This window comes from Salvelinus fontinalis, chromosome 37, assembly GCF_029448725.1.
Source record: "Salvelinus fontinalis isolate EN_2023a chromosome 37, ASM2944872v1, whole genome shotgun sequence".
NCBI classification, from domain to species: domain Eukaryota; kingdom Metazoa; phylum Chordata; class Actinopteri; order Salmoniformes; family Salmonidae; genus Salvelinus; species Salvelinus fontinalis.
The window spans coordinates 32080661-32108310 of record NC_074701.1 but is presented as its reverse complement, the minus strand read 5'-3'; the positions used below and the strand labels follow the sequence as shown (position 1 = coordinate 32108310).

The window sequence follows — 27650 nt, the reverse complement described above, 5'->3', positions numbered from 1 at the left end:
GAAGTGTCCGTATAGTCATAGCAAAATCAGTGCCGTTTTAACTGACTTCAGAACAGTGGCCAACATTTCTGAAATCTGAATCCATGTCAGGGAAATTGCTGTAGAATGGGCTCTGTTCCACTTAGAGACAAAATTTCAACTCCTATAGAAACTATAGACTGTTTTCTATCCAATAATAATAATAATATGCATATTGTACGATCAAGGATTTTGTGGGAAGCCGTTTCAAAAATTAGCCAAATTAGCATAAATAGTCTAAACAGCGCCCCCATCCCCAACAGGTTAATTAGAGGAACGCCAAACACCTGCCTCTAATTAAGAGCCATACCAGGCAACCCAATAAACCAACACAGAAACAGAAAACATAGAATGCCCACCCAAACTCACGTCCTGACCAACTAACACATAAAACTAACAGAAAACAGGTCAGGAACGTGACAATAAATCATAGTTTACATTGCAGCTACAATCAGAAATTGGACCGAAAGCAGCCAGAATAATTACAGACACCAACGTCAAATACCTAAATACTCATCATAAAACATTTCTGAAAAATACATAGTGTACAGCAAATGAAAGACAGGCATCTTGTGATTCCAGCCAATATTTCCGATTTCTTAAGTGTTTTACAGCAAAAACACAATATAGCGTTATATTAGCTTACCACAATAGCCAGAAACACAAGCCATTCCCCAGCAGCAAAAGTTAGCGATCGTATCAAACCAGCAAAAGATATATAATTTTTGACTAACCTTGATAAGCTTCATCAGATGACGGTCCTATAACATCAGGTTATACATACACTTATGTTTTGTTCGAAAATGTGCATATTTAGAGCTGAAATCAGTGGTTATACATTGTGCTAAGGTAGCATCTTTTTCCCACAACGTCCGGATATTTTTCTGACACTTTTTCTGACACACATATTCTGACCAAATAGCTATTCATAAACATAACTAAAAAATACATGTTGTATAGGAAATGATAGATACACTAGTTCTTAATGCAATCGCCATGTTAGAATTCTAAAAATAACTTAATTACGACATCCAGCTTAGGTATAGCGAGAGAGTACCCAAACTCTGGGCGCAAACGACTAGTTCACATGTACGACAGATATATGAAATAGCATTATAAAATGGGTCCTACTTTTGCTGATCTTTCATCAGAATGTTGTACAAGGGGTCCTTTGTCGGGAACAATCGTTTTTTGGATTTAGAACGGCCTTTTTCCCTCTCGATTTAGCAAGCACACTTGCCAAGTGGCACGAATCTCTCCATGTCAACAAACGGAAGAGAACGGAACACAGCAAAACAAAAAAAATTCAATCATCTGATTAAACTATATTGAAAAAACATACTTTACGATGATATTGTCACATGTATCAAATAAAATTAAAGCCGGAGATATTAGTCGTCCATAATGGCAGCTTATCAGAAGGCAAATCCAGGTCCCTGCTCGCGCTCTCCAGAAAACAGGAAACTGGGGTCACGTCATGCCAAGAGCTATGATTCGAGTCCAGATCAAGTTACACACTCAATTTCTTCTCTCACTCCTTGTCGACATCTAGTGGAAGACGTATGAAGTGCATCTAAACTTTTAAATATCAAGGACTTTAATAGGCAGCCCCTAGAAGAGAGCATCGATTTCAGATTTTCCACTTCCTGTCAGGAAGTTTGCTGCAAAAGGAGTTCTGTTTTACTCACAGATATAATTCAAACGGTTTTAGAAACTAGAGAGTGTTTTCTATCCAATAGTAATAATAATATGCATATTGTACAAGCAAGAATTGAGTACGAGGCCGTTTGAAATGGGCACCTTTTATCCGGCTACTCAATACTGCCCCTGCAGCCCAAACAGGTTAAAGTTATCGACTGGTCAGTAGCCTACCCAATCGCATCGGTAAGAGAGACATACATTTGCATACTGGTAGGCTTTTTGGCGATTATCTTCAGATAAATAATGAAAACATTCGATGAAGACGGTGAATCCTCCTCACTGCAGAAACAATAGGTAGACTAGTGGTCCAAAATATGATCAAAGAATACGGATTGAATTGTTTTAAATGCTAATGATACTTATATGGTATTTTCAAAGATATTGATCTATGTCTACTGATTTAGTCAAAGTGTTGACAATGGACTAGTTGACTGTTCTGTGTAGCAAAGCCCATGTTTAACACCTGCTTCATTCTTCAGTCATACCTGTATTGCAGATAGCTGAGAAAATGCCTCTTAAAAGGAAGCTTGAAGCCTGTGCAAGTCACCGGACTCTTACAAGATTGTTTAAGAAGAAATATGTGGGTCAGTTGCAAACAAGAGATTTCTTTAGAATAAATAACATACTGCAATTCACAAACAGAGTTGCGAACACTTATTGAAATTCTTTCACTAGTTGACCTGTTCTATCTCGTCTCTTAACACGTATAGACCCAGAACTTCATTCAGCATCTGTTATGTTTATTGTAGAGACCCATTTTTTTTCATTTGAAAATGTGCCCATCACACAATTTGTTTGATTTTAAAATGTAACCTTACATTTTTAAGGGGGTGGAAATTTGAGCAATTTACTTATTTTTTCTGTTTTAATAAAATACATAATTTGAAGAACAAACATAATTGTGGCAATTCATATCTTGCAGTAAAATAGTTTAATCTCAAGAGAAGACAGGTTAAATGTCCTGATCATATAGGCCTAGGACTAGATGGTACTGGATCTCAAAAAACAAACAATACACTGAATTCATACATTTTCAGTCATTTAAATTGTAAACACAATACCACAACAAATTGTTCCAATCTGGGCAGTAAACTCAATAAAGTATTGAATAATTTCTCTGTGTGTTTCGGATGGAATCAAGGCATTAGAATGTTCCAGAGGCCACCAAAATGGAGCTTGTTCAGCCCGGGGGATCCTGGCTTGTTTGGCTGGCTACTCCGTGTGCTTGTGGAAAACAGTGTGTGTGTGTTTGTGTGTGTGTGTGTGTGTGTGTGTGTGTGTGTGTGTGTGTGTGTGTGTGTGTGTGTGTGTGTGTGTGTGTGTGTGTGTGTGTGTGTGTGTGTGTGTGTGTGTGTGTGTGCACGCGCTCGCAATACACTCATTCTATTCTAGTTCTGCACTCCCAGAGATGACTGTGACCTGAAAATTCAGATGTGACCCCCACTTGAAGACACTGACATGACAGAAAGCTGTTTTAATTCTCTAATACTGATAAGAGTAGCATGACATGGGGTTTAAGGCTTTGAAGAAGATTTCAGTGGAGAATTTGGAGGTTTGGTTTCGAGTGGTTTTGACATGATGCACTCTTGTTTCAGGCATGGAACAGTCTTCATTGCTTCCAGATTCAGCATTTTAATACAAATTATTTCACTGTCGATTAATTGAACAAAAGCACTTAAATAAAGGCCATTCTGTTAATAGTCCCAAGTCCCCGTTGAGCGACACACACACACACACACAGTCTTGTACAGCTGACCTTGTGGGGACACACCAAATCAGTCCCATTCAAAATCATTTTTTCCCTAACCCCTAACCCTAACCCGTACTCTCACCCTAACCTTAATGCCTTTCATGTTCTCCCACCCTCTCCAGACCGGTCTGAGGTTACAATATAGAAACCGGGCAGAAAGTTGCAATAGGCCTGTGCAACCCAAGGTTTTTAATACCAGCATAAACAGAAACCCTCTTAAACATAACCTTAACCCTAAACTTAACCCAAAAACCTAACCCTAAACCTAACCTTAGCTCCTAAACCTAACCCTAAAACTAACCCTAAACCTAACCTTAGCTCCTAAACCTAACCCTAAACCTAACCCTAAAACTAACCCTAAACCAAACCTTAGCTCCTAAACCTAACCCTAAACCTAACCCTAAAACTAAAACTAACCCTAAAACTAACCCTAGCTCCTAACCCTTAATGTAATTCTAACCCTAACACTACTTCTAACTTTAACCCTAAAACCCCTAGAGATCATGGGGACCAACAACATGTCCCCAGATGGTCAAATGACTTCCCCACAAGAATAGTTAAACACACACACACACACACACACACACACACACACACACACACACACACACACACACACACACACACACACACACACACACACACACACACACTTATCTTATACCCCCTCTCTGCCAAAGAAGATTGGATGGGCAGAGTGCTCCTCTCCCTGTTCCCCATTCAGTCATCCCTCTCAGCTCTCCCTTTCCTTCTTTTTCATCAAATCAATACCAGAAAGCTGAAGAATACATTGTGGCCATTGGCCTTTCATTTCATGCTTGTTCTAAAGGATTTCAAAGCATGTCAACATCTATGAAGGTTATCGAGAGATTGTATCAGATATTCAGATGTGTAATGTACCAATATGTATTTGATTTCAATGGGTTTCATGGATCAATAAAGAAACCCTCCTGGGTGTTGGATCTATGAGAGGTCTAACGATGTGGTTGAGTGGTACTGGACAGCTGATAAATTGTTAACCAGAAACAGTGTGTAACTGAATGATCCACATTACACTTACTGAATGATGGCCATCAAATATTTAGCACTCAGTTTAAGCAGCTTCTGAAGAGGGCATTTTTTGCCAGACTGCAAAAGTCCATTGATAGTCAATCGCCCAAACCCTGTCCAAAAGAACACAATGGAGTCTTTGAGCGTGTGTTTATGTGTGGGTCTGACTTGATCTCTTTTGTTTCTCTCATGCTCTCTCTCATGCTCTCTCTCTCTCTCTCTCTCTCTCTCTCTCTCTCTCTCTCTCTCTCTCTCTCTCTCTCTCTCTCTCTCTCTCTCTCTCTCATGCTCTCTCTCTCTCTGTCTCGCTCTCTCTCTCTCTCTCATGCTCTCTCTCTCTCTCTCTCATGCTCTCTCTCTCTGTCTCTGTCTCTCTCTCTCATGCTCTCTCTCTCTCTCTCTCTCTCTCTCTCTCTCTCTCTCTCTCTATCTCTCTCTCTCTCTCTCAGTGGGAGAAGCTCCAGATGACATCTAGCGAGAGGAGGAAGATCATTTGTTCTGTGACGTTCCATGTCATCGCCATCACCTGCGTGGTGTGGTCCCTCTACGTGCTCATCGACCGCACTGCAGACGAGATCAAAGCAGGTTAGCACAGTCACCAAAACCACCACAACACCCTTCAGCATGGACGCTGCATACCACATACTCTTCAATTCTATCACTGCATGCTAAAAACACCACTTCACACCTTAGAACAGCCACACACCCCTCAGCATGGACAGTGCAAGCCAAAAGCACCACAACACCCATCACTCAATACAGTGACGGCAAAAACACAATACACAATTCTAGTACAGTTCAACATGACACATACACACACATACACACACTCTCTCGGGTCATGTCCGTTCACACAGATTGACATGTTGTGTTTCTGCTCTGATCGTTATAATAGTTAGTACCCATCCATAACAACAGGCCAGTGTATCTCTTTCACTGTCTTCTTACATCAAGTCATTTGGCAGCTAGTACTCTAAGCATGGCGCAAGACAATTAGGACGTTTCTTCTGGGTCTGTTAAGATGTTATTGTACTGCTAAGGAGTGGCAGGTAGCCAAGTGGTTAGAGTGTTGGGCCAGTAACCGAAAGATTGCTAGATCGAATCCCCAAGCTGACAAGGTAAAAATCTGTCGTTCTGCCCGAGGCAATTAACCCACTGTTCCTAGGCCATCATTGTAAATAAGAATTTGTTCTTAACTGACTTGCCTAGTTAAATAAAGGTTCAATTTGAAAAAGGAGAAAGGATGGGAGAGAGAGAACCACCATCTGTTTTCACGTGTTTGACTAGGGTGTATACGGGCATGTTAAACTGAGTTATACTGTATAGTGTACATTCAATCATCTGTTCTCTCTCTCTCTTTCTCTCTCTCTTTCTCTCTGTCACTGGTAATACATTGTAATGACAATCTCTTCACCCATGCAGCCGGAAGAATCCCAGGTAAATTTTTCACCTTTGACCTTTAACCCTGTTTTATGTCATTTCCTGTGAGACTGGGCTCTGGTGTGTAGGTCTTTCTCTCATTTCAAATCACCTTTTATTTGTCACATGCTTCGTAAACAACATGTGTAGACTAATAGTGAAATGCTTACTCACGAGCCTTTCCCAACAATACAGATAAAGAGAAAATAGAGAAATAATAGAAAAGTAAATCAAGTAATAATAGATACACAATGAGTACCGATAATATGGCTATATGCCAGGGGTACCAGTACTGAGTCGATGTGAAGGGGTATGAGGTAATTGAGATAGATATGTACATATAACTAGGAATAAAGTGACAGATAATAAACAGTAGCAGCAGCGTGTGTGATGAGTCAACAAAAGTTAGTGCAAAACAGGTCAATGCAGACAGTCCGGGAAGCTACAGTATTTGGTTAACTATTTAACAAACTATTTAGCAGTCTTATGGCTTGGGGGTAGAAGCTGTTCAGGGTCCTGTTGGTTCCAGACTTGGTGCAGTCTATGGTGGCTGGAGTCTATTACTATTTTAAGGGCCTTTTTCTGACATTGCCTGGTATAGAGGTACTGGGTGGCAGTCCACACTACCCTCTGTAGCGCCTTGCGTCAGATGCCAAATAGTTGCCATACCAAACTGTGATCTAGCCAGTCAAGATGCTCTCAATGGTGCAGCTGTAGAACGTTTTGAGGATCTGAAGACCCATGCCAAATCTTTTCAGCCTCTTGAGGGGGAAGAGGCGTTGTCGTGCCCTGTTAATTACTGTGTTAGTGTGTTTGGACCATGATGGATCCTTAGTGATGTGTACATCGAGGAACTTGAAGCTTTCGACCCGCTCCACTATATCCCTGTCAATGTGAATGGGGGCGTGCTCGGGCCTTCATTTCCTGTAGTCCATGATCAGCTCCTTTGTCTTGCTGACGTTCAGGGAGAGGTTGTTGTCCTGGCACAACACTGCCAGGTCTCTGACATCCTCCCTATTGGCTGTCTCATCGTTGTCGGTGATCAGGCTTACCACTGTCATGCCATCGGCAAACATCATGATGGTATTGGAGTCGTGTGCGGCCACGAAGTCGTGGGTGAACAGGGAGTACAGGAGGGGACTAAGCATGCACCCCCGAGGGGCCCCTGTATTGAGGGTCAGCATGGCGGATGTGTTGTTGCCTATCCTCACCATCTGGGGGTGGCCCGTCAGGAAGTCCTGGATCCAGTTAGAGAGGGAGTTGTTCAGTACCAGTGTCCTTGGCTTAGTGATGAGCTTGGAGGGCACTATGGTGTTGATCGCTGAGCTGTAGTCAATGAACAGCATTCTCACGTAGGTGAAAGTGGAGTGTTTAGTGCAATAGAGATGGCCTCATCTGTGAATCTGTTGGGGCGGTAGGCGAATTGGAGTGGGTCCAGGATGATAGTGTTAATGTGAGCCATGACCAGCCTTTCAAGCACTTCATGGCTACAGATGTGTGTGCAACAAGGCGGTAGTCATTCAGACAGGTACCTTGGTGTTCTTTGGCACAGGGACTATGGTGGTCTGCTAAAAACCTACTGTGTCAAGGAGCGGTTGAAAATGTCAGTGAAGACACTTGCCAGCTGGTCAACGCATGCTCTGAGTATGTGTCCTGGTAATCCGTCTGGCCCTGCGGCCTTGTGAATGTTAACCTGTAGAAAGAACTTACTCACATCGGCCACGGAGAGCGTGAACACACAGTCATCCGGAACAGCTGGTGCTCTCACGCATGGTTCAGTGTTGCTTGCCATGAAACAAAGATAGATAGGCATTTAGCTCAGCTGGTAGGCTTGTATCACTAGGCAGCTCGCGGCTGGATTGCCATTTGTAACGGACCATATTCAATGCTAGCGAAACGGACCTCTAGCTTAGCATCCGCTTCATCGGACCACTTCCGCATTGAGCGCGTCACTGGTACTTCCTGTTTGAGTTTTTGCTTGTAAACAGGAGGATAGCGTTATGGTCAGATTTGCCAAATGGAGGGCGAGGGAGAGATTTGTATGCGTCTCTGTGTGTGGAGTAAAGATTATCTAGAGTTTTTTCACCTCTAGTTGCACAGTTGAGTGCGGTCTTAGTGTCAGCATCGGTTTGTGGTGGTAAATAGACAGCTACAAAAAATATAGATAAAACTCTCTTTGTAAGTATACTGAACAAAAATATAAACGCAACAATTTTACCAAGTTACAGTTCATATAAGGAAATCAGTCAATTGAAGTCAATTGAAGTCAATTCATTAGGCACTAATCTATGCGTTTCACATGACTGGGAATACAGATATGGATCTGTTGGTCACAAATACCTTATTTGTTTTAAAGGTAGGGGCATGGATCAGAAATCCAGTCAGTGTCTGTTGTGACCACCATTTGCCTCATGCAGCGCGATACCTCCTTCGCATAGAGTGGCTGTTGATTGTGGCCTGTGGAATGATGTCCCACTCCTTTTTAATGGCTCTGCGAAGTTGCTGGATATTGGCGGGAACTGGAACACGCTGTCGTACACGTCGATCCAGAGCATCCCAAACAGGCTCAATGGGTGACATCGTGCCATGCATTATCATACTGAAACATGAGGTGATGGTGGCAAATGAATGGCATGAAAATGGGCCTCAGGATCTCGTCACGATATCTCTGCGCATTCAAATTGCCATCAATAAAATGCAAATGTGTTCGTTGTCCGTAGCTTATGCCTGCCCATACCATAACGCCAACGCCATTATGGGGCACTCTGTTCACAACGTTGACACAGCAAACCGCTCACTCACACAACGCCATACACGTGGTCTGTGGTTGTGAGGTCAGTTGGACAAACTGACACATTCTCTAAAACAACATTATGGTAGAGAAATTCATATTTTCTTATCTTGCAACAGCTCTGGTGGACTTTCCTGCAGTCAGCATGCCAATTGTACGCTCCCTCAAAACTTGTGACATCTGTTGCATTGTGTTGTGTGACAAAACTGCGCCTTTTAGAGTGGTCTTTTATTGCCCCCAGCACAAGGTGCACCTGTGTAATGATCATGCTGTTTAATCGGCTTCTTGATATGCCACACCTGCCAGGTAAACGGATTATCTTGGCAAAGGAGAAATCCTCATTAACAGGGAAGTAAACAAATGAGTGCACAAAATTTGAGAGAAATACGCTTTTTGTGCGTGTAGAAGATTTCTGGGATGTTTTATTTCAGCTCATGAAACATGGTATCAACATTTTACATTTTGTGTTTATATTTTTGTTCAGTGTAGTTTCTCATCAACGGTTTTCATGAGGTTTTCAGGCAAGCAGAACCTTGAGACTTCCTTAATATTAGAGATCACCCACCAGCGGTTGTTTTAGCAAAGAGACACACATCACCCCCCTTGAGCTTACCCAATGCTGCCATTCTGTCCGATGCATAGAAAAACCAGCTAGTGTATTATACGTCCTTGTTCTGCCAAGTTTCCGAAAAACATAGGATATTACAGTTCTTCGGGTCCTGTTGATAGGATAGTCTCGAACGGAGCTCGTCCAGTTTGTTCTATACATTTGCCAATAGAACAGAGGGTAGAGGCGGATTATTTACTCGTTGCCATGGTTTCAACAGGGTACCCGCACGTCGGCCTCTATATGTGAACGACCGGCAGAAAATGGCCCTTCAATGTTTTGGTGCCTACTGGAGAGCTCTTCTTTGTCTACACCCATTAAGCATCGTTCACATCCTCTTAAGCTTTAGCCCCACCCACCTTTTTAAGGATTCACATGTGAGGTTATGTATTTAACAACCAAAGATTTCAAGACTAAAGGCTGGTTTATACAATGGGTGTTTTCGTAAAATTTAGACTGGAGTGCCAGAGTGTGCTCTGGGCATTTGGAAACTCAGAGCGTTGTCAGATTGTCCGTTCATAAATTCAGTGTTTTGCTATCAGAGCATTCAGAGTGCACACTGGACGCTCTGGCCGAGGAGTAGGGTTGATCCGAGCGTTCTGTCTTAACCTGTCTAGGATGAGTGTGCCGCTAGCGGCACTCCCCCCCCACCCCCACTGAAAAACCAGTGCCGCGAAATTCAATTTTTTTTTTTTTTTTTTATATTTAACTTTCACACATTAAAGTCCAATACAGCTAATGAAAGACACAGATCTTGTGAATCCAGTCAACATGTCCGATTTTTAAAATGTTTTACAGGGAAGACACAATATGTAAAGATGTACATCTATTACCTAAAAACACATTAGCATAATCCACCATCTTTTATTTGTCCACCAACACCAGTAGCCATCACCAATTCGGCTAAACTAAGATATTTATAGCCCCTAACCAAGAAAAAAACTCATTAGATGACAGTCTGATAACATATTTATGGTATGGGATAGGTTTTGTTAGAAAAAAGTGCATATTTCAGGTAGATGGGATAGGTTACAATTGCACCCACCGTCACAAATGGAATAGAAAAACTACTTAGAGCAACGTGTTTACCTACTTACTAATCATCAAACATTTCGTAAAAATACACAGCATACATGAATCGAAAGACACAGATCCTGTGAATACAGACAATATTTCAGATTTTCTAAGTGTCTTACAGCGAAAACACAATAAATCGTTATATTAGCATAGCACATAGCACATAGCAGCCCAGCATTGATTCTAGCCAAAGTGAGCGATAAAAGTCAACATCGCCAAAATATATTAATTTTTTCACTAACCTTCTCAGAATTCTTCAGATGACACTCCTGTAACATCATATTACACAATCCATATAGAGTTTGATCGAAAATGTTTATATTTAGCCACCAAAATCATGGTTAGACAATGTGAAATGTAGCTCAGCTGGTCAGAAAATGTCCTTGCGCCACTTAGACAGTGATCTACTCTTATACATAAATACTCATAAACGTGACAAAAAAATATAGGGTGGACAGGGATTGATAGACAATTTAATTCTTAATACAATTGCGGAATTACATTTTTTAATTTATCCTTACTTTTCAATACAGTTTGCGCCAAGCGAAGCTACGTCAAAAAACATGGCGTCCTAAGCCACTAAAATTTTTCGACAGAAACACGATTTATCATAATAAAAATGTCCTACTTTGAGCTGTTCTTCCATCAGTATCTTGGGCAAAGGATCCTTTCTTGGGAGTAATCGTCTTTTGGTGGAAAGCTGTCCTCTTGCCATGTGGAAATGCCAACTGCGTTCGGGATGAACTGAAAGCGTGCCCAGTTATTCACAGCGTTAAAGAAATAAATGTCCCCAAATCGCACTAAACGGATATAAATTGCTATAAAACGCTTTAAATTAACTACCTTATGATGTTTTTAACTCCTATAACAAGTAAAAACATGACCGGAAAAATATAACAGGCTAAACTAACGCTTGGAAAAATAGCAGGTCGATGTCCTCCACGCGCATTACGCAGCTGCAAAGGAGCTCCTACCTACAGGGTTTTTTTATTTATAGGGCCTGTGAACGCGCAATCGACCCCATTGAAATCGTCATCACGTAAAGGCATCCAGGGGAAGACGTAAGCAGTGTCCGTATAGTCATAGCAATAACAGTGCCCTTTTAACTGACTCCAGAACAGTGGCCAAAATTTCTGAAATCTGACTCCATGTCAGGGAAATTGCTGTAGAATGGGCTCTGTTCCACTTAGAGACAAAATTTCAACTCCTATAGAAACTATAGACTGTTTTCTATCCAATAATAATAATAATATGCATATTGTACGATCAAGGATTTTGTGGGAAGCCGTTTCAAAAATTACACGATTAGCATAAATAGTCTCAACAGCGCCCCCATCCTCAACAGGTTAAAACTTCTTATGGGCTGTAGCGTCCCACCAACATCCGGTGAAATTGCAGAGCAAGAAATTCAAACGACAGTAGTATTATAAATATTTAACTTTCATAAAATCACAGGTGTAATAGATCAAAATAAAGCTTAACTTCTTGTTAATCCAGCCGCTGTGTCAGATTTCAAAAAGGCTTTACGGCGAAAGCAAACCATGCGATTATCTGAGGACAGCGCCCCGCATACAAACACATGAAAAACATATTTCGACCAGGCAGGTGCGACACGAAAGTCAGAAATAGCGATATAAAAAATGCCTTACCTTCGATAAACTTCTTCTGTTGGCACTCCAAAAGGTCCCAGTTACATGACAAATGGTCCTTTTATTCGATAGTCCTTCTTTATATCCATAAAAACTCAGTTTAGCTGGCATGCTTCAGTCAATAATACACCCAGTTTCCTTCCATCAAAATGCATACAAAATGAATCCCAAACGTTACTAATAAGCTTTTCCAAACAAGTCAAACAACGTTTATAATCAAACCTTAGGTACCCTAATATGTAAATAAATGATACAATTTAAGAGGGAGAATCGTTATTGTATTTACTGGAGAAAAATACCAAAGAACACGCTCTCTTCCACGCGCTTGGATCCACAACAGCCAAAATGGGAGCCACCTAGAAAAACTACAATTTCTGGCTAATTTTTCCAAAAACCAGCCTGAAACTCTTTCTAAAGACTGTTGACATCTAGTGGAAGCCCTAGGAACTGCAATCTGGGACTTATAATAAACGTGAAAGCCATTGAAAATAGGGGTAGGCTGATTTTTTTGGGGGGGGGGGTGGTTTGTTCTCTGGGTTTCTCCTGCCATATCAGTTTTGTTATACTCACAGATATAAATTTAACAGTTTTAGAAACGTTAGAGTGTTTTCTATCCAAATCTACCAATTATATGCATATCCTAGCTTCTGGGCCTAAGTAACAGGTAGTTTACTTTGGGCACGCTTTTCATCCGGACGTCAAAATACTGCCCCATACCCAAGAGAGGTTAACAACAGCAGTCAACACCCAAACTAACTGGCTAATGTTGGCTGGCTTGCTAGCTACTTCCACACACAAATGAGAGAACAGCTCACTGACCATTTTACTTGCCCTAACAGAGCTGGTTAGGCTGTTTTTTATGTTATCCAGAGCGTTGGTGACTGTAACTGTGCGGCTGGCAACAATTTAATTACGCTTTTTTGCTAACGTTTACTGACACCGGCCATATTCAACGGGCGTTGAGTGTTCGTAAATTTGTCAGTTATTCTGCACTCAGCAGGGATGCAAACTGCTGAGGGCCCAAAAAGGTGACACTGTTTTTTGTTGCACTGAACTCCATGCTAGGGAGTAATGCCGGTTTTAACTAATTAAACAACAAAGAATATGATCTACATGATCAGTCTCTGTGTGTAAAATAAGTGGTTAATGTGAACCTAACTCACAGCTTTATAATAGAACACTTAGTAGAACACTTGTGACCATGACAGCCTTTATAATAGAACACTTGTGACCATGACAGCCTTTATAATAGAACACTTGTGACCATGACAGCCTTTATAATAGAACACTTGTGACCATGGCAGCCTTTATAATAGAACACTTGTGACCATGACAGCCTTTATAATAGAACACTTGTGACCATGACAGCCTTTATAATAGAACACTTGTTACCATGACAGCCTTTATAATAGAATGCTTGTTACCATGACAGCCTTTATAATAGAACACTTGTGACCATGACAGCCTTTATAATAGAACACTTGTGACCATGACAGCCTTTATAATAGAACACTTGTTACCATGACAGCCTTTATAATAGAACACTTGTGATCATGACAGCCTTTATAATAGAACACTTGTTACCATGACAGCCTTTATAATAGAACACTTGTGACTATGACAGCCTTTATAATAGAACACTTGTTACCATGACAGCCTTTATAATAGAACACTTGTGACCATGACAGCCTTTATAATAGAACACTTGTGACCATGACAGCCTTTATAATAGAACACTTGTGACCATGACAGCCTTTATAATAGAACACTTGTGACCATGACAGCCTTTATAATAGAACACTTGTGACCATGACAGCCTTTATAATAGAACACTTGTGACCATGGCAGCCTTTATAATAGAACACTTGTGACCATGACAGCCTTTATAATAGAACACTTGTGACCATGACAGCCTTTATAATAGAACACTTGTTACCATGACAGCCTTTATAATAGAACACTTGTGACCATGACAGCCTTTATAATAGAACACTTGTGACCATGACAGCCTTTATAATAGAACACTTGTGACCATGACAGCCTTTATAATAGAACACTTGTGACCATGACAGCCTTTATAATATAACACTTGTGACCATGACAGCCTTTATAATAGAACACTTGTTACCATGACAGCCTTTATAATAGAACACTTGTGACCATGACACCCTTTATAATAGAACGCTTGTGACCATGACAGCCTTTATAATAGAACACTTGTTACCATGACAGCCTTTATAATAGAACACTTGTGACCATGACAACCTTTATAATAGAACACTTGTGACCATGACAGCCTTTATAATAGAACGCTTGTGACCATGACAGCCTTTATAATAGAACACTTGTTACCATGACAGCCTTTATAATAGAACACTTGTGACCGCACACATAAATATTATACTTGGGGAAAAAACATCATAAAGTAGAAATAGAATGAAACAAACAGGCATTCTATTTTTGCTCTATTATAGTGGCCACTATAGACATCGATAGTGCACACATGGTGGCCACTATAGACATTGCCTGTGGATATCTGTTCTACAATGTGCCAGCAAAAGTGAGAAAGAGGGAAAGTGTGTGGTGTTCCTTTCACCTGTATAGCGGCACCAGCTTAAGCCAGGCCCAGCTCCAGCTACACTAGATCCCTGAATCCACTTGTTTAACAAGCAACACCTCATTTTCACCTAATTCTCGCAGTCTAAAATATTAACCATATACTGTAGAGGGAAAACATTATTTAACAGCTAGTGGTTAGTTCATTAACATTTCACACAGATTGCCAGGGTCCGTAAGCAACTAACGCATTATAACTTGAGCCGTACACCAGTTAATACTATGGCGAATTGGTTAGGTTATTAATGTTAGCTCTCTGACTTTATTAGCAAGCTAATTTTCACACCAAAAACTAAATAATTTGATCAGATAAGTTGGCTAATGTTGCTCAACATTTCTTTGGCTATCTAACAGAAAATTCGATCCAGCTAGCAAGATACTTAAAAATGCTAATACTTGTTCCACCATACTTTCTCCCTCACCTCAAACTTTCCAAATGCCATCCCCACCAAACTTCTCATCCCCGTCTCCGTGGTCAGGCTTCTCACCTAACGTTACCTTTACTTCCCAGAACACGCACTGATGCTGTAGTAAATTGGTTGTCTCTTCTTTCTTCAGTCACGTGCAGCGCTGCATTCTGTTGTTATGTAAATGATTGGCTGAGCCTTGGATACAGCCAGTATTTCCCCAAACGCGCATCACTCATTCGCTTACAGCCAGTAGTGATCCAACCCCCCCCAAACTTTTCTAATCGGATCTAAACGAATCACGTGGATCACCTATTTTGGATTCTAAATGGCGAATTTCGCCGAAAGGTGACTAGTTTGTATCCCTGACTCAGACGAGAGTGCTCTGAAATCGGTAGATTTCCAGACCGAATTTACCAGCTAGCCAGAGTGAATTTACAAGATACATGTATCAACAGTTGTCGCAGTAACATCATAAACATTCTATTGAAATAGTTACTTGCATAGTGGAGTATTTTGTTTAGACATGTAGCTAGCTAGCTAAACAATGAACCATAGTCCCAACTCATAGCGTTACTACCCTGCATGAATCTGCAGATAGCTAACCAAACAGGTTATAATTTGAAATTTAACATAGTCTCTGAAAATGTAGCTAGCTAGACTATCTTACCCTTATTACATGGATGGACGCTTCCCCCTCTCTGTCACGGAAGGCCATGGTTGCTCTTAGTTGGAAGATGGAATCCGGAGACAGGTGTTTTATACAACAGACATCTGTGTTTCCTCTTTTCAACTCCATCTGCATATTTGCAATCAAACGCCAGAATTTTTCTCCATCTCCTTAGCTATTATACTCTAATTCCACGGATTTTAAAACTCGTGTCCTCCAGAAAGTGGAGAGCAACACTTATGCAGTTCTACTACGTGATATCTTTCAAAAAAGTTGCATTAGAAAGGATTACCTACACATACTGACCAGCTCATGTTATAGACAGAGTACATGGCATGCTACATGGCAGACCAATCCGAACTCATCTCTCGGCATGTCCAGCCCACTCATTATCTCAGCCAATCATGGCTAGCTGGAATGTTGCTGTCTTTTTCTGTAGTTAAACCAATTAGGCTCCTAATTTAACAAATGTATTCATATTTACAGATTGCATACAAGTTTGTTATTAAGGCACATGGAAGTTCACATGTTCCGGAAGGCATTTCTGCCAAAAAACACATTTAGATTTTTTTTTTAAACGTTTACGTTCAAATGGCTCTCCTGTGAAGTAGTGATGCGCGACATATGCTTACTTTCCTGAAACGAGCCACATATAGCCATCTCTTTCTCTAGCAAGTGTCTGGGATTAGGGCCTGGTCCGAAATGAGCAGTATGTCCTGTGCCGCCGAAATCTTCATCCAAGTCGAGTGATTGCTGTTCTGATGTCCAGAAGCCCTTTTTACTCATAGGAAACGACGGTGGAAACGTTACAAAGCATAATTGGTTACGAGGCCGTAATAAAGTCAAGCGCCATTCTCATTTAATCTTTTCTTGATTCCTCTCAACCTTTCTCCTCGCCTCCATCTGAAATAATCCCCCCCCCCATAAGGACAAAAAGAAAACCCACCCATGCCTTTCTTGCACTTTTCTTAATAGCACTGACTTTGCTAATAGCGAGGAAAGTTTGACTTACTATGACTGTGATATGTGGTTGTCTATACCTTGAGATTAATGCACTAACTTGTAAGTCACTCTCGATAAGAGTGTCTGCTAAATTACTAAAATGTCAAATGTTTTTAAAACGCATTGGAGAAGGCCAGAGTGGAGGGACGTTGGACCTTCTTCTCCAATCTGTTTGGGAAGGAGGTAAGGCGATAGGACGCAAGAAATTGCAGAAAGACTCATTGAGATAGTTCTTACTTCCTACCTGACCCTATCTACTCCCATTTCTTTCTTCTTTTTTTTTCTTCTTTTTTTTAGGGGTGGATCAGCTTAATATTGCGGAAAGAATGTTGCTTCCAATGTAAATGCCTGCATCATTTCCAATCCCCCATATTTTTTGGGGTAAATATATATATCCATACACGTATGCATACATATACACATATATACATACACATACCTATATAGACATTCATACTTTTTTAAAGAATATACCTTTATTATTATTCCCCGCAACCCTACCACCGATCCCCCAATTGGAGTAAACTGATAAACACTTCTGCTTTTACCTTCAATTTATACATCTTATACACATTTTACAGACGCAGTCTACTTTACAATAGTTCTCTCTTGTTTGTTCTTAGTCCTTCCTCTATTTCTGATGTCCATCGAGTTTGATTTCCACTTGTAACTGTGCTATTTCTACTCCCATTTCTTTCATCTTTCACCATTCACCATCTCTTAACTTGAAAGAATGATTATTATAGCATCGTCACCCTAGATAAGCACATACAGTTGAAGTCGGAAGTTTACATACACCTTAGCCAAATACATTTAAACTCCGTTTTTCACAATACCTGACATTTAATCCTAGTTAACATTCCCTGTCTTAGGTCATTTAGGATCACCACTTTATTGTAAGAATGTGAAATGTCAGAATAATAGTAGAGAGAATGATTTATTTCAGCTTTTATTTCTTTCATCACATTCAAAGTGGGTCAGAAGGTTACATACACTCAATTAGTATTTGGTAGCATTGCCTTTAAATTGTTTAACTTGGGTCAAACGTTTTGGGTAACCTTCCACAATCTTCCCACAATAAGTTGGGTGAATTTGGGCCATTCCTTCTGACAGAGCTGGTGTAACTGAGTCAGGTTTGTAGGCCTCCTTGCTCGCACACGCTTTTTCAGTTCTGCCCAAAAATGTTCTATGGGATTGAGATCAGGGCTTTGTGATGGCCACTCCAATACCTTGACTTTGTTGTCCTTAAGCCATTTTGCCACAACTTTGGAAGTATGCTTGGGGTCATTGTACATTTGGAAGACCCATTTACGACCAATCTTTAACTTCCTGACTGATGTCTTGAGATGTTGCTTCAATATATCCACATACTTTTCCTCCCTCATGATGCTATCTATTTTGTGAAGTGAACCAGTCCCTCTTGCAGCAAAGCACCCCCACAGCATGATGCTACCACCCACGTGCTTCCCACCCCCTTTTTCCTCCAAACATAACGATGGTCATTATGGCCAAACAGTTCTATTTATGTTTCATCAGACCAGAGGACATTTCTCCAAAAAGTACGATCTTCGTCCCCATGTGCAGTTGCAAACCGTAGTCTGTCTTTTTCATGGCGGTTTTGGAGTAGTGGCTTCTTCCTTGCTGAACGGCCTTTCAGGTTATGTCGATATAGGACTCGTTTTACTGTGGATATATATACTTTTGTACCTGTTTCCTCCAGCATCTTCACAAGGTCCTTTGCTGTTGTTCTGGGATTGATTTGCACTTTTCGCACCAAAGTACATTAATATCTTGGAGACAGAAAGTGTCTCCTTCCTGAGTGGTATGACGGCTGCGTGGTCCCATGGTGTTTATACTTGCGTACTATTGTTTGTACAGATGAACGTGGTACCTTCAGGCATTTGGTAATTGCTCCCAAGGATTGAACCAGACTTGTGGAGGTCTACAATTATTTTTCTGATGCCTTGGCAGATTCTTTTGATTTTCCCATGATGTCAAGCGAAGAGGCACTGAGTTTGAAGGTAGGCCTTGAAATACATCCACAGGTACACCTCCAATTGACTCAAATGATGTCAATTATCAGAAGCTTCTAAAGCCATGACATAATTTTCTGGAATTTTCCAAGCTGTTTAAAGGCACAGTCACTTTAGTGTATGTTAACTTCTGACCCACTGGAATTGTGGTACAGTCAATTATAAGTGAAATAATCTGTCTGTAAACAATTGTTGGAAATATTACTTGTGTCATGCACAAAGTAGATGTCCTAACCAACTTGCCAAAACTATAGTTTGTGGAGTGGTTGAAAAACTAGTTTTAATGACTTCCTAAGCGTATGTAAACTTCCGACTTCAACTGTATCTATGGCTGTGACTGTTTGCAATTTATTTTACATGTCTCTCTCTCTCTCTCTCTCTCTCTCTCTCTCTCTCTCTCTCTCTCTCTCTCGCTCTCTCTTTCCCTCCCTCTCTCTCTCTCTCTCTCTCTCTCTCTTTCTTTCTTTCTTTCTTTCTTTTCTAACCCTAACACCAGGTATCCTGGAGTGGCCATTCTGGACCAAACTGGTGGTGGTGGCCATCGGCTTCACTGGCGGCCTGGTCTTCATGTACATCCAGTGTAAAGTCTACATCCAGCTGTGGCGAAGACTCAAGGCCTACAACCGGGTGATCTATGTCCAGAATCGCCCGGAAACGTGTAAAAAGCAGATGTTGGAGAAGCCTCCCCTCATGGAGCCCAATGTGGAGCACAAGGAGGCTCTGGCCCCCACCCAGTCAGACACAAACTCCTCCCAGTACACAGAGACAGAAGACTACAGTATGGAAGTGCTCCATGTCTGACCCACATATACACACATACAGGGACACACCATGTCTGACCCACATATACACACATACAGGGACACACCATGTCTGACCCACATACAAGGCATTCAGAAAGTATTCAGATACCTTGACTTTTTCCAAAAAGTTTTACGTTACAGTCTTATTCTAAAATTGATTAAATTGATTTCCCCCCTCATCAATCTACACACAATACCAGATAATGACAAATCAAAATCAGGTTTTTAGACATTTTTGCAAATGTATATAAAAAACTGAAATATCACATTTACATAAGTATTCAGACCCTTTACTCAGTACTTTGTTGATGTACCTTTTGCAGTGATTACATCCTTGAGTCTTGTTGGGTATGATGCTACAAGCTTGACACACCTGTATTTGGGGAGTTTATACCCTTCCTCTCTGCAGATCCTCTCAAGCTCTATCAGGTTGGATAGGGAGCGTCGCTGCACAGCTATTTTCAGGTCTCTCCAGAGATGTTTGATCGGGTTGAAGTATGGGCTCTGGCTGGGCCACTCAATGATATTAAGAGACTTGTCCCGAAGCCACTCCTGCGTTGTCTTGGCTGTGTGCTTAGGGTCGTTGTTCTTCGCCCCAGTCTGAGGTCCTGACCGCTCTGCAGCAGGTTTTCATGAAGGATATCTCTGTACTTTGCTCCGTTCATCTTTCCCTCAAGCCTGACGTGTCTCCCTGTCCCTGCCGCTGAAAAACATCCCCACAGCCTGATGCTGCCATCACCATGCTTCACCATAGGGTTGGTGCCAGGTTTCCTCAAGAGTCCAATCTTGGTTTCATGTGCCTTTTACTGAGGAGTGGCTTCCGTCTGGCCACTCTACCATAAAGGCCTGATTGGTGGAGTGCTGCAGAGATGGTTGTCCTTCTGTAAGGTTCTCCCATCTCCACAGAGGAAATCTAGAGCCCTGTCAGAGTGACCATCGGGTTCTTGTTCACCTTCCTGACCAAGGCTCTTCTCCCCCAATTGCTCAGTTTGGCTGGGCGGCCAGCTCTAGGAAGAGCCTTGGTGGTTCCAAACTTCTTCCATTTAAGAATAATGGAGGCCACTGTGTTCTTGGGGACCTTCAATGCTCCAGACATTTTTTGGTACCCTTCCCCAGATCTATGCCTCGTCACAATCCTGTCTCGGAACTCTACGGACAATTCCTTCGAACTCATGGCTTGGTTTTTGCTATGACATGCACTATCAACTCTGTGTCCTTTAATAAACCGGTTATTGGACTTTCCAAATCATGTCCAATCAATTGAATTTACTACAAGTGGCTCCATTCAAGTTGTATAGACAGCTAAAGGATGATCAATAAATTTGCTAACATTTCTAAAATCCTATTTTCACTTTGCCATTGTGGGGTATTGTGTATAGATTGATAAGGATAAAAATTCCTTTCATTTATTTACTATCTCATCTCTGTACCCAACACATGCAATTATCTGTAAGGTCTCTGTCTAGCAGTGCATTTCAAACACAGATTCAACCACAAAGACCAGGGAGGTTTTCTAATGCCTCGCAAAGAAGGGCACCAATTGGTCATTTAAAAAAAATAAAAGCAGACATTGAATATCCATTTGAGCATGGTGAAGTTATGAATTACACTTTTTATGGTGTATCAATACACCCAGTCACTACAAAGTTAAAGGCGTTCTTTCTAACTCAGTTGCCTGAGAGGAAGGAAATCGCTCAGGGATTTCACCATGAGGCCAATGGTGACTTTAAAAAAAAAAGAGTTTAATGGCTATGACAGGAGAAAACTGAGGATGGATCAACAACATTGTAGTTTACTCCACAATACTTACCTGATTGACAGAGCAAAAAGAAAGAAGCCTGTATAGTATAAAAAATATTCCATAACATCCATCCTGTTTGCAACAAGGCACTAACTAAAGTAATATTGCAGAAAATGTGGCAGAGCAATTAACTTTTTGTCCTGAATTCAAAATGTTATGTTTGGGGCAAATCCAATACAACACATTACTGAGTACCACTCATATTTTCAAGCATAGTGGTGGCTGCATCATGTTATGGGTATTCTTGTTACCGTTAAGGATGGGGAGTTTTACAGGATAAAAAAGCAATGGAATGGAGATAAGCACAGGCAAAATCCTAGAGAAAAACCTGGGATACTCTGCTTTCCACCAGACACTAGGAGATGAATTCACCTTTCAGCAGGACAATAACCTAAAACACAAGGCCAAACCTACACTGAAGTTGCTTACCAAGAAGACAGTGAATGTTCCTGAGTGGCTGAGTTACAGTTCTGACTTATATCCACTTTAAAATCTATGGCATGACCTGAAAATGGTTGTCTAGCAACGATCAACAACCAATTTGACAGAGCTTAATACATTTTTTAAATAGAAATGGACAAATGTTGCACAATCCAGGTGTGGAAAGCTCTTAGAGACTTACATAGAAAGACTCACAGCTGTAATCACTGCCAAAGGTGCTTCTACAAAGTATTGACTCAGGGGTGTGAATACTTATGTAAATTAGAGATTTCTGTATTTCATGTTTTTGCTTTGTCATAATGGGGTATTGTAGATGTGTAGATGGGCGAGAAAAAACATATTTAATGCATTATGAATTCAGGCTGTAACAAAATGTGGAATAAGTCAAGAGGTATGAATACTGACACACAGGGACACACCATGTCTGACCTACGTATACACATGAAAAGGGACACATCATGTCTGACCAACGTATATAAACACACACATGAATGCCACAGTAGGATGGTGGCCCCTTAATTGGGGAGGACAGACTCGTGGTAATGGCTGAAGTAGAATCATTTGAATGGTATCAAATACAGCAAACACATGGATTGATGCCATTCCATTCGCTCCGTTCCAGCCATTATTATGAGCCGTCCTCCCCTCAGCAGCCTCCACTGATCAGCGCACAGAGTGAAACACACATACACGCAGATATACAAAAGACTATAGTATGGATGTTCTCCTGAGGTGTGACCGTCCCACCCTGACCCCACCGTCTCCACACCGTCTGAGACCATCCTTCTTTCTCCACTGGGGCCCGATGAGCCCATAGACACCTCTATATATATATATACACACACACACACACACACACACACACACACACACACACACACACACACACACACACACACACACACACACACACACACACACACACACACACACACACACACATACACACACACACACACACACACACAGAGTCAGATGAACTCACTCTGCTTCAGAGGTTTCAGTGTTTCTGTTTCGTTGTATGTTTGTTAGCTTGTATGTTTGGTTTATTGGTTGTACTTCCTGTGAGTCGTGGGCTAAAGCGCCGCCGGATCTCTGGAACATTCTAGAACACTTTGGAACATTCTGGAACATTGAACATTCCAACTACTGCCACCATACCGCTGACAGCAGAGAGCCCGCTAAGGCCTACATGCCCGCCCCTCTGGGTTTGGGTCTGTACTGGTCTGGACCAGATCAGACCGGATCGGACTGGATTGTATCGGATCTGACCATGCATTGAAGCACTTTTTAGTTCCCACCAACATCCCTCTCAACCCTTTTCTCTTTTAATATAAGTCAAGTTCTTTATAGTATATCCCAGCAAACAGAGGACATCTCTAGGACATTAAGCAATGTTCCCATTAGGTTATTTTTAGGGTTTCAGCAAGACCTTATCCATAAGGGGACATCAGTGCAGGTCCCGGTTTGGTCGCAGTGTAATGTTATAATAGTTTTTTTTTAATGTCCACTAGGGAACTTTATGAACAGGTTCTGGCAACCGGGAACTAAACAAAACCTCCACAGGACCATGACGCAATGTCTTGACGACCATTTTGTGATGTTCCCGGGAAGTCCTAAGGACACATTTTTGTTTGCAGTGTAAGTGTGGGAAATTATACAGAAACAAACAGGAAGATTTGTGGAAAAATCTTTTGTTTTACATTTGACATTTCTGTCCAACACACAGACACATACACACCTGCCCACCCTTGGATGACAAAAAAGGAATCAAGAAAAGCAATGAATGATGGAGGAAATGGAATTTTGCCAAAATGATCGTTTCCCTTTTCATCTAGAAAAACAAACACTGAAAGTCATTGCTATATATGGCCTACTGGTTATTCAAGCTCTGGGGTTTTTACATCTTGTTTGGGTTGGGTTGGTACAATATTGATACAACGTTGATACAACCAAAACACAACATTGGGATAACATCAGATCCAGCCATCCACCTGACATTACCTCCTTCTACCATTGGAACTCTTTAAAGGCTCTGAGAAGAATGTAACGTTTTTAAAACCATTTTCTACCAACCATTCAGTCACAGGAAATTGCTAGATAATCTCCCATGTCTGTCATCATCTAAACATGACCTTTGGAAAACCAACCAATCAGTCATGTTTTTTCTATTGTGTGAATTATACAGTACTTCTGGTATTCCATGTGCAGTTTTTAATAATAATCTGTTGTTAATTATGTTGGTGTAATTATGGGTTTTATGATGCCTTGGGGAAGCTACAGCTTGCTATATTTAGACTGTTATCTCATCCTGTCATCCTCCTCTCCTCTCTTCCCAAGGCAGTTTATAGTGGGCCAATTGACTTCTCTGATTACACTGATAATGATAATGTAGATGGATAATGCAGATGGCATTATTAAAATCCTCATTTACATAAGATTATATTAATTTGATCACTGTCTGTGTATTTTCCTCCAATGAGAGGTCCAGAGGCAGAAGGCATGGAGTACAGGGCCTATTATTATGAGACACCCAATCACCATCATCTACCATCCCCTGACCAGCTCCCTCAACTCAAGCCATGAACTGACCCTCTCTATCTTCAGAGGATACAGCTTTCAAAAACATGGCCTCTACTGGTTGACCTGGCCTCTACTGGTTGACCTGTCCTCGACTGGTTGACCAGGCCTCTATTGGTTGACCTGGCCTCTATTGTTTACCTGGCCTCTACTGGTTTACCTGCCATGGTATATTGCTTGTTTGTTTTTTGTTCTATGATTCTATGAAAAGAGCTATAGAAATGTAATAAATGATTATTAATGCGGATCCTATTTTTACTATGGTGATGAGTGTGGGTGGGTTATACTGTAGCCTAGTTGTACACATGCAGTCAGTTATTGAGACTCCAGTGTGAGAGAGAGACAAACACCTGATACAGAGACCTGCAACACAACATAAAGTTTTTCAGTCGATCTAAAGTCTCTATTGCACAGTCAAACAACCTTCCCTTTCTAAGTTACAATGATCAGTCCCTAACCCACCTGTCGTTTCACTAATCATTATTCGATTTAACTTGATGTATCGTTCTTTCTCACATCTGGCATAATGAGGCTTTGATTAGACACATTTATAAATTTTTCGATTACATTTTTCCTAAAGTAATGTCTGATGCTTCTCTCCAGTAAAGTTGCCATATGTTGACAATAGAGACACTTGTTTCACAGAGCCAAAACCTTATGTTGTCATCAATGATATCAGGCAAATGTAACTTGGTAAGAGTCTAATATAGTGTCAAATTCAATCTGCGCAGAAATGCAAGAACATGATTTCTTGACTTAATTACAATACTAAAATCTAAATGCTGAGCAGTGACAGAACATGGACGTGTACTATTGGAACGGTCAGCAGAGCAGTTTGGCGGTGAGGAGCTGACTGGGTCACCATCTAGTGTTTGGAGTAGGGAAGTGCAGTCTGAACACAGGTGTTGTGGTTTCCTCAAGGTAACACTGTGTTTTGGGCTTACAGTCTGTTGTAAGTGCTTTTGTATCTGTGGGAGAACAGCAATGCCAGGGTCTTCTCTGGCCTTTTACAACCATTCCAGCAAACACACATTTTTATCAACAGTGTATTTTATACTAGTGTATACATACACACGACAACAACAGAGGTCCAACCATGACACTTGTACAATGACGACAAACAAAACCAAAATCAGCATTGTTCTTTCAACATCTGATTTCCTGTAATGTAAAGCCCCAATTGTATTCTGGGATTTGGTGTCTTAATTTGTATAAAAGTTGGGATTAGAGTTGTGAGTGGCAGGTGGCAGGTAGCATAGCGGCTAGAGCGTAGAGCGTTCGAATACCTGAGCTGACAAGGTGAAAAATCTGTCTGTGTCCTTGAGCAAGGCACTTAACCCTAATTTGCTCCAGGGGCGCTGTACTACTATGGCTGACGCTGTAAAACGACACATTTCACTTCACCTATCTGGTGTATGACAATGGAACATGTTTTTTTTGTATTTGAGAATCATGTTTTTTTTTTTTTTTTTTTTTTTTTTAACCTTTATTTAACTAGGCAAGTCAGTTAAGAACAAATTCTTATTTTCAATGACGGCCTAGGAACAGTGGGTTAACTGCCTGTTCAGGGGCAGAACGACAGATTTGTACCTTGTCAGCTCGGGGATTTGAACTTGCAACCTTCCGGTTACTAGTCCAACACTCTAACCACTAGGCTACGCTGCCGCCCCATGTTTGGTTATAAGGACCTCATGCTTTCTCAGAACCACACACAGATATGTATTAATACAAATTATTATTGTATTATACAGCTGTGTTCACACAGCCCTCTGTACGGTGTACATTTTAGGACACCCTCACACAGTCCCAATGTACGATGTACATTTTAGGACACACAGTCCCCAAGATGCTCTTTACGATAAGACAGAAAAAGTGCAATTACCTTAGCTGACCTGGTCAATTCTCTAGTACTGTCGCTCTCATCCAGAGGTTGACTCTCTGGAGACATGAGGATTATTTCTACATTTTCTGTGTTGTATTTATTTATTTTTAAGAAAAATATTTGTTTGCATCAAAAGAGACCCCTTCAAATTGTGATTTTATTCAACTAATACTAGCAGTACCCAATTCCAGTTGAGCTTTCCCCCTGGAAACCAATTCCACCTCTGTGTGTTCTCCTGTACATTACTTTTTCACACTGTCTTAGTTATTGTTGGATTCAAGACTCTTTGAAAGGGAGTGGCAATACACTGAGGCCAGGCTTAAAGTAAACCACACTGCGCTTGGCTTTTAAAGGTAATTTACTCTTAAGTCGACGTCTATAGTTCTACCCTCTATAAGTTATTCAACCTGCATTTATAACCACTGCTTTTACCTGATCAATACAATGGATTCAAATGATACATCCATTTATTTTAGTCAGAGAATTATTGAGATTTTCAAATATTAACAATTACATGATTGATAAATTATTTGAAATGATAGACGTTTGATGATGTATAGCTGGCTCCTATAATTCTCTCTTTGAGAGAACATACCTGTTGACTTGTTGATGTTGACCTTTCATGTTTCACCTCAGACCTTTATGTAGTAGTTTGCTTAGCTATCTGATGAGAACAGTTTTTACTGCCAAGCTCTATAATAACTTTGTAACGACGGCCCTCCATTTTCCCCAGCATTTGCACAATTCTGGCAACTTTCCCCAAATTCCAACCTTTTCCAGATGTCCCGGTTGGAATATTCACAGATTTCTGGAAAACCTGACCATTTTGGGAAAGTTCCTGGAATATTGAAACCCCTAAACCATACTGTGTAACATTACTCTGGCAGAGGTCTGTCTGTTTATTCAGTCATTTAACATGTAAGAGAACACACATTTCTCCTGCAGAACAGATGTAACTTAAACAGCCATTCCATAAGGAAAGCCGTTCCGTGCCCCATCATCAAAATAATAACCCTTGTGCTGAGAAAGTGTTACTTGCATAAAACTACAGTGCTTTACTACTGACTCGACTTGAACATACGACTGTTTCCCTCCTTCATATATCATTCCACATGTTTGTCTGTGAGTTTACCTTTTAATAGTAACTGTGTAGAATTTTGGTAAGAAAAAAATTACTTATGTTTTAAAAAATAAATATTGATGTGTTTTGATTTGTTTCATTTCCCATGTTTGAATAAAGTATGTAGATTGAAAAACCAACCAAATAAAAATGAAAACCTTTAAACGGTTTGCTATTATGAATACCGGAATGTCTTCTTTCATTTTAGCTAGTGAATATGCGTCTCATATACT

The 27650-nt window shown here is 40.8% G+C and overlaps 1 protein-coding gene across 6 annotated transcripts in view; it reads left to right on the top strand.

The window, feature by feature from the left end:
• The window catches only part of LOC129836534 (E3 ubiquitin-protein ligase MARCHF8-like), a 179302-nt gene extending 151703 nt beyond the window's left edge, over positions 1-27599 (top strand). For 5 of the 6 annotated variants that reach the window (XM_055902849.1, XM_055902845.1, XM_055902846.1 and 2 more), the window contains 3 exons: positions 4969-5104; positions 5942-5956; positions 19287-27599. In XM_055902849.1, coding sequence (XP_055758824.1) covers positions 4969-5104; positions 5942-5956; positions 19287-19591 — 456 coding nt within the window. In that variant the 3' untranslated portion in view covers positions 19592-27599. The remainder of the gene's footprint in view (positions 1-4968; positions 5105-5941; positions 5957-19286) is intronic. The other variant, XM_055902847.1, reaches the window with a different exon arrangement.
• Positions 27600-27650: the final 51 nt, after the last annotated feature.